Here is a 15,679-nt window from a genome sequence, read left to right on the forward strand (position 1 = left end):
ACATATTAAGACAAACAAAATTGCTTGTCGTGGCCCACCATGGATTCATTTTTGATTCATAAAACGATTTGATGGCACACTGTAAGAGACTATTGTTGTGTGCAAGTTGTGCAAAAGAAGTTGGTCTGTCACCGAAGCTATTCAAGCCTAAAATACTAAATCAGTGCAAAACATGTTTTCCCATTGCTAAAGTCAGTATCCACATTTCTAAAGAAGTATTTTTTTCAAATAAGCTACGTGAATGATCAAGTGTTCCTGAAACACTTTAAAACTGAATAAGTATAATAACCCATTGCACAAATCTGATGGTTGAAAAACCTAAATAACAGATTAAAGACAATAAATATATTTGTTGTTGAGCTCATGTGTCTATTCATTCAGTAATTTAGCATCAAAAAGACTCTCTGGACTGAAAATATTGTCTATTTTGTGGATATAAAATGTGATAATTAAAATGTGATTAGTTAATTACAGACACTGCAAGTAAGTCACACCACCAGAAATTTTACTTGTACAATGTAATACATTATAATATGATATACAGAAAGTCAAAGCAGACAAATAACCCCAAAAATGTGAGAGAAATTAAAAATGTATGAGCACATAATTCAAATAATAATGAGGAAACACAATTATGAATGGAGGAAACACAGAAGCAAATATATCCTTCCAGCCGTCCGTCTGATCTTGCAGAAAGGTTGGATTTAAAACCATAAGAATATACATACTGCACCATAAAATCAATTCTAAAATGCATATGCAACAAATGCTGAGGCTTCAAATATCGGTGTGACGTAGACTCACTTTCTGGGCATTGTCAGCATTGATGTGGATGAATTTTCAAGATGTTATATCATTTATATTATATACTCATCTTACGTCATTATATAATCAAAAAAGTTTTAAAAATACCAACACATATACAATGCTAATATTTTTGTATGCTGTCCAGTCATAACATGACACAATAAGTCATAAAGTCTTGACCTGACCCAAAGTCACACACATCACTCGTCTTCTGAACAGAATAGCCCCAAGCCGTCAGCAGCAGCAGCAGCAACAGGAGTTGTGATAATAGCATCCATATTAGTCATTGTGGTAAAATTGCTTACATGATACTAAATAAAATGAATCAAGCTTTGGAACAGGACTTCTACTGAAATTTTTGTTTGTTAATGTGAGCTCTTTGAATTGATGTTTGCCAAGTACATCCCACAGATGGCCATTTTTAGAGATCTTTGGGTTAAATATGTTTTTTAAGATTACCAACTTTCACAAACCATTTTTAACCTTTTAAAAATAATATGTGAAGGTATATTATCTTGCTTAAATGTGATCAGTGCTATCAGAGAATGCAATTTCCAAACATAAGTTTAATTTGCCTACCACAAAGATTGGGCCTCATATAGGTATAAAACTATCATCAATATTACCCAACATATCAATTTGTTTCCAGCAGCTGTTCACAACCTTTTCAAATGACAGTATACTATATGAACAAACCAGTGTCCCACTCTCAAGGTAAATTTTAGGCAGTGTTATGCCTTACAGAAAACTAAATACGTGAGCTACAGAGCAGTCTTAAAGTAACCTATAGAGACTGAAGAGCAGTAAAAACAATTTACTAAAAGGTGAATACCGGGTTCTTTAATGAAGGTTATGGGAAACCGCAAACAGGGTGGGTCAGGACTCTAGACAGCTTCAATGTGCTGAATCAATTCATAAGAAGAAAATCTCATTAAAGCCACCCTTCCTCTTAGCATTATCACCAATAGGAAACGTATTTAAATACTACATTTTGTCTCTTTGAAACACTCGGTTTGCAATCTGCTCAGGAGAACAATAAGAGAGAGTGATGAGTGAATGGAGGAGGCATATCGACATTTTCTCTCACCTCTCTCGTCTTAATGCATCTCATTTTCCTTCAAACCTCTTTTGTTGAGCACCTTTCCTTCCCCATCAGCCTTCATCAATCTCCCTATCCTTGCTGGGTGAAAAATTACACCCATTACCTTTGACATGCAGTACACAGAAATAGCATTCTTTCTACCAAAAAGCATCAGGTAAAACAACTTACGGGGACTCATAAGATAGCAGTATGAAGGCAGCGTAGCACAAATCACTCCCAAACATTTATACAACCTTAATACAGCAGGCACAAGTTAAAAGTGGGTAAAATGGGGGCATCTCAAGTGATGCACGTAGAGTAAACTCAACGAATGACATATGTATGTTGTTTATTACGTCTCTACCACCTGTGGACATACAGAAAAATACAGTTTTGGTCACCATTCTTTGGAAAAATACTTTAATCAAACAAACTCAGTCAGATTGAATGGAAAGCACCTTAACAGAAATTCTTGCCTCAGATTCTCTACTGAATGTTGGTTTGTTTGTATATTTAAGAATCTTATATTCTAATCCTCAAATTGTCCTTTCTTTTCTTTCATATATATATTTTTTATTTTATAAATGTAAGCCTTTTCATACTTTTTTTTGTTTCTGGCTTTTCATTTCCTGGGCTTTGCTTATTGTTTTGCCCTCTTATTCCTACTGTCAAATGCAGAGAATATAACACTTGGCCATTCAAGCACATAAATGCACTCTGTTCTAAACCAGTTTTTTGTATCTCTGCCTGTATGTTTAGAGTCACTGTCAATGACTCAATATAACCTGCGTGGGGTTGATTATATACCAAACTTCTTAAATAATGAGCTGAACATAATGCCCTGTTTGATAACCAGGATTAATTAAGGTATACAGTATATATGATAGAATTTACATGACCTGTTTGAATAGTATCTCAAGACAACATTTGTTGCAAATTGCTGGCATGTAAATCACCAAATATATAGCAATTTAAATACCAGTTCAACTGAATTGAACTGTCCTGTTAGAAGGTGAAGGTAAAGTATTCTGCAGCCTCTAACAGGATTTGTTGCGGAGTTGCTCTATATTTAGCTCCACCCATAATCTCATCATCTGAGCACCTACCCTGTCTCCTCCAAAAGCATTTACATCACCACCATCTTCCACACTAGAGATTGTTTGGTATTCACATTGATGTGGAGTTGTAGTTTTCTTCCACATATTTTTATGCAACCCAAACAGTTTGATTCCCCGTTTGGCTTGTGGCAAACTACAAAGATTTCTCTTTTTTTTTTAAATACTCGCGGTCTTCCTGACAATATTTCTGCTGTTAGAGGGACCAAAGTTACCATGAACTTCTTGACGAACAACTTTCATCAAGAAACTACTTTGTGTTGGTCTGTTATATATAATCTAATTTTTATGTGATAGACCAGCTGTCTCATTACAACCAAAACTTCTATGCGGGTAAAGATTTTGGTTGTAAATTAACATAAATTCATGACAATGTGAGACAAATAAAGTACAGTGACTCTGCACTCAACACATAAGCATGATAAATGATGTGAACAGTTACCTTAAGTAAAGAACATCAGTAGGTTGTGCAATTTACCCTGCATAGTATTAAGGTATTAATTACATTAGGTTCATTAGGTTGCAGAAGGCTGTAAGGGAACCTTTAAAGTCTGCAAGTGCAGCACCATTGACTAATCAATTGCTATTACCATGCACATGACAAAGGTCTGAACCCAAGGGACATGCTGGCTGTTGGTGTAACTCCTCCTTAGAGTTGACATGATGCACTGCAAAAAAAAAGAAGAAAAAAGAGCAGAATCTAGCATCTCCACAAGGATAATTTCAAAGTTCTAAGCGTACCAATACATACAAACTGTCACTGGTTAATAATAACAAACTGTTCTGCACTCGTTTCATTACCAAAAAAGAAAAGGTTTAGCACACAGAGCACTCGATGAGCTTCAGTAGAAACATACAGTGCCTCGAACAGATGTGATTATGAGGATTAGGACTTACATCTCTGCCTCTGTCTCCCTGTCGCCTCTGACCCTCTCTCTTATACGAGAGGGAGGCAGGACGGCTGGGAGACTGGCAACAGGTCTCACTGCTCTGGGGGACAAACTGTACGTCAGCCAACAAAAAACTATTTCAATAAATCCGCACAGAGACATTATCTCACATGGATACAGTCATCAGTTAGTGACAAATAGCTGGTTCCTCGTTTCATGTGGTTTGGCTTTTATTAAGGACACATTTTCAGAGGAATAATAAAGATGATTAAGGACATGATTCAGCATGCGAAGAAACATCCAGGGGTAGGTTGGATTACATGTTATTTGTTGAACCTTAATTCTTTCTGAGAAATGAATTACTATTCTACACAGAATTGTAAGGATTTTTAACGTTTTTAAAACTATTGGATAAATGAAAGCAGTGTGGACAAGCAGTATGGACTGGATGCATAATTTTTATGCACATAACAGTTTCTTTCATTAACTTGGAATTTTTTTTTTTTTTTTTTTTAGAAAAACAATATGCAACAAAGTTATTGCAAAGACAATAATGCTTACCATGGAATGTTTGAAATATATTACAATATAATGCAAATATGGCAAAGAAAACTACAAAATGCATGAGCTAGTGGTGTTGCCAAAGAGAAACAATATCCAGTTCTCCAACACTTTTTTGCCATGACAACACCTATTAATGAGAATTAAAAAAAAAATACAATACACCCAACACAGAAAGCTTCAGATGCTCTGGAAACGTAAAAGACCTTTGAGTGTGAGATCCTAAATAACATTAAAATGTTTGAAACCAGCACTGTGACAGCACAAAATTTCCCTAGCTTCTTAATTTGCTTTACTATCTTAATAAATAAAAAGAAGAAAGGACGACACAAGCTGTGTGCGCTTGTTTTTTCCCCCCTCTGCTGCCTCAGAGCTATACTGAGGGTGACCCAAATTCATGGACTGACGGGGCTGGCTTGGCAGTACACCAGAAAAGTAATAAGGGCAGCAACAGTATCGAACCCCTGCGAGTATAAAACACTTCCTATATTGGTCAGGCCGGATGGTGAAAGGTGAACCTCTCAGTTTGTGGCTCAGTGTGAAGATATCAGAACCATGCAGTAGATGACTTCCTATACACGAGCATGTCTTCATTATTTGCTCCCTGTTTGTGTGTATGTGTCAGATCAAAGGTGACCTGCTTCTGTGTGTATGTGTGTGTGTTTGCTGCTTGTGTTTACTCTGGCGATGACAGAGCTGATGCTTCTGCACTCAGTGCACAGTGTGCCTGTGTGTGTGTGCTCTATGAACCAATTTCCAAGGTCATAGAGTCTGTAGAGATGCTTCACACTAAAAGTAGGGTTTCCCACACCGAATTTAATGTTAAAGTAAAACACTTTTGTATGTGGTAATTTCAAATTAATCATCATAAAGTACATTTTGCATACATATGACATTGTCTTTATCATATGTACAAATTTTCTGCAGATAGTTTCAATGAGAGCAGTGTTTAAACATGGAATCTGGAATAGCTTGAACTGTGAGTAGATGAATGGCTTATGGACAGACAAATGGATTACAGATGATAAATCAGTGGACAAACTGATGGATGGATGACATGTGGACGGGCAAAAGGCCAGAAGGGCAGACAGAGAATGTGCGATCAAGACAATCTATAAAGCAAAAGGCAGCAAAAGGCAGCATACGTATGGAGGAGAGCAAATACAAGCTAGTTGACCATCAGGTCCTCAGGTGTTCCAAAGTAGTAATAAGTGTTGCGTATGAGAGGTAAACGCTCAACCTAACAACAAGTGTGCTGCAAGATAAATTAATTTAGAGATGGATGATGGAAGAATGGATGATGGGTATCGACAAACTAATGATGGATGGATTTCAAATATTCTTCTGAGCTTGTTTTGAAGTGGATAAATCAAGCTTACAATGAGTTTCTTAAATTACTTTCTAAAAATCAACTTAGAACTAAAATATCTTGACATAGTTTGCACGTGATGATATTCATTTGTCTGATTAAAAGTACTTTTCGAAAACAAAAAAAATTGTGTTGCCCTGATGACCCAAGTAATTAAATGTTTTTAATGGCTGTAAGTGGAAAATCATCATAAATAACAGAAATAAAGGCTTAAAAGCATCATTCTATGTTAATTTCTATTATGTGTATTAGTAAATTAAGTTATGCTCAATTTAGTAAATTGAACTAAACTCTAGTCTAGTTTAGCTCAGTGTAAACTAAATTGAGTTACTTTAGTTTAATTTAATTTACTAAATTCAAATTTACTAAATTGGAGCTATTTAATAGCAGTTTTTTGTCCTTTACGGACAAAAGCCAAAATTTTGGTTTTATGTAGACACCAATACAATCCCAAATTTAATATGACATTCATGCTCATAATTAAAGGGAACTAATTGTTAATTTGCACGATTACCAAAACGTTTTGAAACAGCTTGCTTCCTACTTTAAACTGAGAGAATTTAAGCCCCCTGAGCTTAAAGAAGACTTAGGGGCGTCAATTGTGATTATTTATGACACATCTGTATCTTGGTGGACTGTCTCATACAGGAAGATGCTCTTTATTAAAAGGGATTCATTCAAGCAACCAAGCCATTGAATTTAAATGTCCCAATCAATTCCTTAGCTACTCAGACATAAAGCTGTAGTCCATGTGAAAAAACACAAAAAGTTCCTTTAAATCAAGACTAAAAACACACCTGTTTAGAGTTGCTTTTGAACTATTATAATTAGAACATTGACCAACATATTATATGATATGTATTGATAATAGCACTTGATAAAATGTAGTATTTGTTACTGGTTTCTCAAATTGGTGACTGTATAATGTTTTTATGACTATTTATTTTTGTGTTTTTATGATTTAAAACACTTTGAACTGCCTTGTTGCTGAAATGTGGCTTACAAATAAACATGGTTGATTAATTGATAGAGTGGCATCAGTTGCCAAGCAGATGAAATAGGAAGTGCAATGTAGAGCATCAGATGAAGTGTTGTGAAGCACTGATTGGACTGTGGAGCAGAGGAGAGATTTTCTTTGGAGCCACAAATCATGCTTCTCTTTCTGGTAATCCAATGGATGAGATGGACTGTTTTGCGAGACTCAGCTCCTTAGTTCCAGTGAAAGTAAATGATCAGCATGGGAACAGTGTGGAGCCCCTTCATGTTCCATCATGACTGGCCACCAGTACAAAAGTTGAGGTCCAGAAACACATAAATGAGCAAGTTTGTTGTGAAAGCAATTGACTGGCCTGCACAGAGTCCTAACCTCAACCCAGCAGAACACCTCAGGGATGTATTAGAGGAGACTCTGAGATCCAGGCCTTCTTGTCTGACACTAGTGTCTGACCTCATACATGCTCTTCTGGAAGAATGGTCAAAAAGTCCCATAAACATTTCTAAACCTTGTGGAAGAAATTCCCAGAAGAGTGTAAGCTGTTTTAGTGGAAAAGGTTGGGCCAACATCATGCTAGACCCCATGGATTAACAGGGGATATTAGTCAAGCTTATCTGTGTGTGGAGTCATACAAGTGAAATCATTTGGTAATATAGTGTACTTTAACCTGTAGCCCTCACAGTTATGAACATGGGGCTAAGGGAAAAGTTTTAATCTTTGAATAGGAGTAGAGGTAACACTATGAAATGGGTTAAGCCAGACAGTAAAAAGTTGGATTTATTCATGAAAAGATTTATATACGTATAACTTTAAATACATTAGTATTAAGAGAACACTCTGAAATAACTTCCTTCATTCTTGTGATTGTAAAGTAAAGGTTATCGTAGCATGTCCCTTCCTTTCTGGGAGTAGAGTTTCCTCTAGCAGTCCTTTGTGGTTCTGTGTACCTGAGGGAATGTTGCTGTATCCACCAGAACTTTCAATGTTGTTAAGAATTAAAGTTTTATCATTAGACATCCTTCTAATCAACAACTAGGCGAGTGGCATTGCATTTAGCGGAGGACAGATGTCTGGATGCAGCTGAGTAGAGACATCCTTCAGTTCAACCTGATCAAACTGTCAGCTCTCTACAGCTTGACTAGATCTGTGTGTGCCGCAAACAGATGTTCGCCAGCAGTGTGGCTCTCTCTCTGATTCGTGCACGGTAAAAACAGGCAAGAAATATAAGGCAGTTAAGTGTCGACAAATAGATGCAGCACGGTTCTCACCTAAGCTTAGGTGTTTAAGATGACAAATCACATAATCCTCCTGTCCCCTTAACATGCTTTTTTATTTTAATTCCCGTCTGAGTCACCAGTCAGAACCTCTGCACACACATTTGCCGACAGTAGTGTCTAAATTTACTGAGTTTGTGTGAAAGTGTGTGTTTTGCTCAGTCTGACAGGTATAGTGTTATAGGAAGAAAATCTGCTGCAAAAACACACACACACACGTGCAGATGATGGTTCTTGCTTCTTTAGTGTCCTTGCCTTTTCAACCCATGCTGACAGTGAGCAACCTCACACATGGCCTGAGCTTCATGCATATGTAAAAGGGCACAGAGAGGTGAAAGAAGAATGATAATAACTACCGTGGTGTGTGTGTGTGTATGCAGGGGTGTGAGCGCGCGTGTGTGTGTATGGATTCCACACAAATGCATGTTCATATAGCCAATGGAGTGATGGGATGCACTGTTCTTATGACATGTATCATAGTGGTCTGAGACTAATTTGTCCTTTCTCTCCTGTCTTCAGTTAATCCCTCAGTTTTTCTTCATGACTCTGGGCATCTCAGGTGCCACGCTCTACCTGATCCGTCTGGCAAGAGGGCCCCATGTCACGTAAGACTGCCTGGTTTAGTGAATTCACTTCTGCTGCAGTTTGTCTCCAAACGACCACAAACTTTGATGGGGCAGTATTATGTGTTTTCCAGCCACATAGTGTCATTTCATAGCACAATGAAGTAACTATGTTAACTTTAGTTGTTGTAAAAATGCCATTTGTATCAAATATGAGTTAAAAAAATTTGACAGTAGTTAGTAGTTACATAACATATTAGTAGTTACATAACGCCTTGAAATTGCGCCTCTTTCTCTTGAAAACCTGGTCTTTCTGAAACTCCGCCATCAGGAAGTCATCACAACATCCCTCCTCTATTTAATGCTTTAGCAACATTTTTACCAACAATGCAATGAGAAGTAGCTCGCATAATGAACTCAAAAGATCTTCCTAACTTGAATAGCATGTTTTCTAATCTTTTCCATCTCAAAGAGGGGCTGAGAGAAGTAGGTCTCAGAATCATATTATTTGTATTGCCAGGAAAAGGAAGTCCTGGATTACTAAAATTCTTAGAAAACTGAAAAGTAAGGTAGATTTTAAAATGTGTGTCAGGTCTACTGACATGAGTGTGTCATCTGTAATTTTGACCAAAAAAACAAGTTTAATAAATTTTTTATGCCCTGGCAGTGTGGCTTTTTAGAAAAAAAATGCTTTACGCTGCTACAATAAAAATGTGAATTTAGTATTTAGTTATTTTTATTTTATTTTACATTTTAAAGTACTTTACCCCAGGTGCCTATAAATGTTGAGGGGGTTGTACTTGTTGTGTTAAGACACAGAATTATGAAGTTGTAATATTGTTTGCTCCTTGCTTATAACTGTAACCAAAGCTACTGGTTGAGGTTTTAGCCGACAAAGGTGGAGCACTGCACTGCTCCTCCCTGCATCACTGACGCAGACAATCAACATAAAATAATCACAAGAGGGAAAGCTGACCGACTTTCTCATAAAAGCAAGTGAAGTGTGCACAGCAACATCTGGGTAGGTCAGAGGAGCAATACGGAGCTCTTTGGCCACCATTACCAAACACATGCTGTGTAAAAAAGAAAAAAAAATTATAGATTAGCAAAGTTGCCAACTCGAAAGCATGGGGATGGTAATGTTCTGCTTAGGGATTATGAAGTAACTAACAACACAGGCTTTAAGTTTACCTAAAATAAAATGGAAGGCTAGATTCTGCTAATGTTAGCAGAACCTAGATTCTGGACCTAGATTTTGGACCTAGATTCTGCTAATGTTAGCAGAATCTAGGTCCAAATGTTATGCAGTCATTAAAGAAAGTGAACTGAAATCCTCTTCAGCAAAACACACCCAAAGCTGAGCTCATAATCCACAAAGAGCTGCTTAGACTAAGCAGCAATTTTGTCTCCCCCATCTGGCAGTAGACAGATTACACAAATGTCTTCCTTGCAGTCCAGTAGCATGGATTATGTTTTTGAGGAAAAAGTTTGATAATCTTTTATCATTTTTCCTCTTTTTACACTATGATGAATACATTGATATTTTTTTAATGTGATTGTGTCCATGTTTCTAATTATGTTACTGTCAAATGTCAACACATGCAATATTCAAAACAAGTGGCTGGAAATATGAAAATTTTTATTAGGCTATGAGTTCAACACGAAGAGGTTGATACATCACATTCTTCTTCTAAAACATAAAAAGTAAACCTTTTGGAACTGCTCTGACTTTTTTTATACTACATGTGCACGTACCTGCTATGGTGTTTAAAACACCTGCCGCATATTAAGTATGCATCAACGTCACCTGCACCTGCAGAGGGTGCAGGTGAAGTCAATGAATCAAAAGAACTTTAGATGTTTTGAGCTGCAAGAAAACTGAAGTCAAACAAAACAAACAAAAGCAACAATTAGTGTCTGAATTTTAAAAGTAAGTGTTTGGATTTTTGCCAAGTGCCATCCATTTACAAGATACTGATAAGACAAACAGTTTATATAGCAACTAGTTTTATGTATAGCAAATTTAGCAAGATCACTATATTACACAATGATTAAATTAAAATTCAAATAAAAAGCATCTTGCACATACAACAGGTGTGTGTGGAAACACTGAAGTGTTTTACACAGGAAGATATTTGGTGGCCCCCGGCTTTCTGCCTCCACTGCAAATAATAAACTTGTACTGTGTATCAACTATTTACTGTAATCATCAAAGTAGTTTAAAGATTTACAAATGTTGAATTTGCATAAACAATTGTGATGTTTTTTTAACAGTATTACAGTAGTAATTTCATCTCATGGTTGTTTATCTCCTCGAGTTTAGACATTAAATTCGTATGATCCTTCAAACATAGCCTCTTCTAAAAAAAAAATAAATCATGAATTATCTTTTTTTAAAATGGAATGATAAGCTGGTAGTAAAGATAAAAAATAATTTAAGAAAAAACATTGAATTTTGTGTGCCAGAGCCACACCAATTGCAGCGAACTCTGTGACCACTCACGTAGAGTAAATGTAAATAGATCACGTCCCATTTCAGGCCACACAGAACCTCTTGTTCTGAGGGTCAGCCATAAAGCCTGACCTCATCACCAGCTGGTGATGAGTGCTGTGGTCAGTGGCTGCCTCCCTCTCAGGCTGCCCAGTGTTTGTTGTAATGGACACACAGGGGGACAGACGCGCTCCTTCTGCCATCCCCATTTGTTTGTGCTTTGGCGCCGTAATGTGCTGCTGGAGGGGGAAGTGGAGGAATGAACTGTCGCTCTGGAGTGCTGTGAAATCCAGACTTTGGTTAATGAACAGGGAAAGGACTGCCAATTCACTGGGCTGACTTCATCTCATAATCACTTTTTCCTCTCCTGAATTTTGTCTCCCTTCAGTTTGAGTCTCGTTTTGCCTGTCATTCTTCTCCTTTGTTTTCCTTTTCCTTATTTGTTACATTATTTGACATCTTGTAATTCTGCCCTTAGTTATTCTGCACCCATTCTTTTATTTCCTCTTACATTTATATTTTGTTCTCCCTTTTTCTCTTTCTGTGAATCGTTCCACGTTTGCAGCTTCTGGGACAAAAAGAACAACCCTGAGCCCTGGAACAAGCTCGATCCGACCTATCAGTACAAGGTGACAATTCCCATCTCTCAATTTACAGCTATTCACAGAATCCTAATGTTGACAAAACCACCACTGGCTCTCTATGAGTCACATAAAATCTAGTAAACATCATAAGCGTATTGTTTTTTTCCTAAATAGAGTAAAATAATTTAGCATTAGCAAAATATCACAAGATGATCTGTTTAAACAGACTTCTTATTAAGTCTGTTTAAACATGATCTCAAAAAATTAAACACACCTCAAACTTTTTTACATTCTGTCAAGTTACAACTGCAAACATCAATGTAAATTGTTATGACTTTATGTGTAGGAAAATAGTACACAGTTTTACATTTTCTTTAAATGAAAGTCTGAGAAGTTTGTGTAAAGAAGCTCTTAATATCACAGAGCACTATTCTAACCAGTATCAGAAAATGTAAACAACAAAACAATGAAGTCAAGTTCAGTTAATTATTTATAATGATTGAAAAGGTTTTCTATCTAAGCAAAACAGCAGACTGAGTAACTTATTTGTAGCATTCAGCTTCATATATTTGTCCCACACAACACACAGAGGTTTGTTGTTTTTCTGCGATAAAACACGTAAAAGTTCAAGAGGCATTACGTAGTACTTTGCAAGAAAAGGTATATCATCAGAAACAAATGAACACACTAACTCAATATAAAGAAATCAACCAAACCATTTGATTTGCACTGACATAGATGATGTGATTTTAGATGAAAGATAACTTTTCTGAAGTTTTGTAAAGTCGGTGTTCTTGCCAGAGGAATAAAAGTTACTGCAGACAAAAGGTCACGACAAAACATGTTTAATTCTCACTAGCAAGCCAAACGTCGCACATTGAAATTCCACCAATGTCCAAACAATAATCATAATGAGGATGGGGGAATGAAAGTGAAGGGGAGAAGCTTTAACTGTTTGATTGATCATGAAAAGTACATGTAGCGAAAATAATCAGTGCAATAAAAAAGCAACAGTTTTTAAAAAAATGACTGAAATCTATCCTAACTGTTGGCTCTGAGGCAGTACGGGGTGAGAATCTGGGGGAGAAAAATTACAAAATTCATTGCAAATTATGTTTGTGCGAGCATGTTTGTACAATTTTAAGACCCCTCTTCAGCCCTGCTGAAGACAGCGCTGATTAATTTAATTTAAGCAAAGCAGATTTAAATGTATTCCACCTTCCCTCCACAGTTTGTTGCCGTCAACACAGACTACAAGAGCCTGAAGAAGGACAGACCCGACTTCTAAAGGTCTTCCAGGCACGTCCAGGGGCACCAAGTTCAGGAGGACCTCCACTTACAGCTGTCACCTCACCTCATGTAAAAAACTTTGTGCTCATGTAACCCTGTGTGTACCTCTGCAACGTCAACTCTGAGCAAATAATACAAAGAAGAAAAACATTAAAAGATGGTTCTACTTTTAGAGTGATCTGCTATATTTTGTAACATTCAACTCATCACATGTTTGTGGAAGACGGTATAAAATTACCTGTGCTTTAACCACCTTTACCTTTACATTAAGAGTTCTGCACATTTCATTTACAAAGAGAATTCTTTATTAAAATCTAAATAAATTCAATGCATATTTGTTTAATTATGTTGCTTGTTGTATTTATAGTGTTTAGTTTGCCATTCAGCATTAATAACCAAGAATTTTCAATGACTACTCCTGACTGTGCTTCACCGATACATATGTTCAATCAGACAGTTTTAATGTTAGTTTGATTAAAACGTATTATTTCCTCTGTCTATCTCAGGTGCCGCTTGTCCATTTAATCACTTCCTGTAGTATTCAGTATATGATGAAGTCGGTTACATCTGTAGCTTGTTCATATTTCGAGCAACATGACTTCCTCCCACAGAAAGAAGCAAATGATCGGAAATTTAATTACAATTTGTGGCCAATTTGGGTTTATACATAGATAAGTCCAAATTATTTATTCCCCCTGGTAGATGTTTGTTTAAACTTATCTTTTAATTTTACCAACATGTTTCTTCTGAACAATATTATTGCTTTGGTGTTGCCCAGTCAGACTTGAAACTGAAAGAGCATCTGTGGAGGGAGCGAAGGATTAGGGTTATGGCAAGGAGCCTCTCCAACCTAAAAACACTTGGTGCTCATTGCTAAATAAAATCCTCAAAACACCAATGGAAACTTGCAAAAACCTGCTCAAGATTTTTGCAAGATTTTAAGCGGAGTTTGATCGCAATGTTTGATGTAATGCCATCAAAGATGTTTTTATTGATTATTAAGAAATAATTTGACTTGCTATTTTTAGTTTCAATATGAACATTTTTTTTAAATTTTAATTTTACTTGTAAATTTTAAATAAAATTCTAATTTGAATAAATAAAAATATGAATCTCGTGGTTAATTTTTGGCCATAACTTTACAAAGACTAGTGGCCTTTGTTCTTTGAAAGCCGGACAGAAAGTAGGACAGAGAAAGATGCAGTGAACGCCCAGGGACGAGATTTGAACTCGGGACCGCTGCATGGAAAACTGTGGCCTGAGCATATGGAGCACCAGCTCTACCACTGACCTTCACGACACTCCCCAAGTCATAAATAGATGTATAACAAAATAGAAGCTTTAAGGTAAAAGTTTAATTTTTTTATTTTATTTTGATGACTTTTTACTATTATTGATTATTTCTCATCTTTACACTACAAATGTATCAGAATAAACCCAAACTAAAGGTCTGATCCTTTTTATACATTTACTATTAAATAATAAAAGAGGAAGGTAAACTGCTCACATTATGACACATTTGGTTTATATTCTATTTTCAGAGAATACAGGCAAAGATATTTCTCTGCATCATTATGCACAAATTTTGATTTTGTGTTCAAAGAAAAGAAAAATGAGTTGAATGAATCAGGTGATCAATCATTCTTTCTTTTTTTTTCTTTAATCATGGCTTCAAACATCTAAGAGAGCAAAAATAAAACCTTCAATCAAGTTTTTATGGGCCTTTGGTGAATTTCTGAATCCATCCTACAAGGCGGAGACCGCAGTGCAGATTCAGGAGCTGCTGAAGAGAATATACAGTAGATACTCTGAACTTGACTGGGTTGTTTCTAGAATGGGAGACAGATCTTTTAGTTATCTGATTCCTCTCTTGGGGTGTCAGGTCTCAGACACCCTGTCTACTTTTACGACTATGAATAAAACTTTTCTTTTGATAACTAGATTCCCTATAGTAATAATGTTGCGGGCCTTGATCACTGATGGACAAACTGGACACTGTTCTTCACTTTGCTACTATTGCCTGCTATGCTCCATTTACGCATTGTCTGCAGCTATTGCTGCCATTAACTTTATGTTCTCTTTCTCTGTTTTTCTCGATGCATAAAAGTGACACCTGGTCTGGCATCTCAATTTAGCTCAATTTAGAATTTATGTTCTCTTTTGATATATTATATGCTTGATTCTGTCTTTCTGTGTTGAACCTTCTCTCCTAGAAAAAGTAATTAAATAAGCAATACATCCCCTCTAGCCTGGGAACACCTTGGGATCCGCCAGAATCAGCTAGTGTTGCTGTGGAAGTAGACATCTGGGTCTCCACTTTAGATGAAAATGAGATTGACAATTAGGTTGTCTGGTGGTGGTGGGGAATGTGCTAATACTACAACACCTTTGCAAAAGCTTGGCACGTTAAAGTTCAAGGTAGGAAAACATTTTATCTGCAAATTAACTTTGGGCAATGAACAAAAAGCAAAGCACAGCACTGCTGCTTAGCTAACTTCCGTATCAGACTGTGCTCTACTGAGCTCAGAGGATTGCTTATAATTTTCAGAATAAGAACATTATTTACTCAGCTAATCACTTCATAAATCCAGCACTGCTGGGATAAGTAAGTCACACATGCATGCATGCTGAGATGTGAAGTTGCAGATAAAACGGACCAA

General features: G+C 36.5%; 1 protein-coding gene across 1 annotated transcript; it reads left to right on the forward strand.

Moving 5' to 3' along the window:
* Nucleotides 1-3,956: 3,956 nt before the first annotated feature.
* LOC114135073 (cytochrome c oxidase subunit NDUFA4) lies at nt 3,957-13,517 on the forward strand. The gene is made up of 4 exons (XM_028002002.1): nt 3,957-4,199; nt 8,611-8,696; nt 11,711-11,774; nt 12,961-13,517. Exons 1-4 carry the CDS (start codon nt 4,158-4,160, stop codon nt 13,015-13,017), a joined length of 249 nt encoding a protein of 82 aa, XP_027857803.1. The 5' UTR covers nt 3,957-4,157; the 3' UTR covers nt 13,018-13,517.
* Nucleotides 13,518-15,679: the final 2,162 nt, after the last annotated feature.

The sequence above is a fragment of the Xiphophorus couchianus genome, chromosome 20 (assembly GCF_001444195.1).
Source record: "Xiphophorus couchianus chromosome 20, X_couchianus-1.0, whole genome shotgun sequence".
Taxonomy (NCBI): Eukaryota; Metazoa; Chordata; class Actinopteri; order Cyprinodontiformes; family Poeciliidae; genus Xiphophorus; species Xiphophorus couchianus.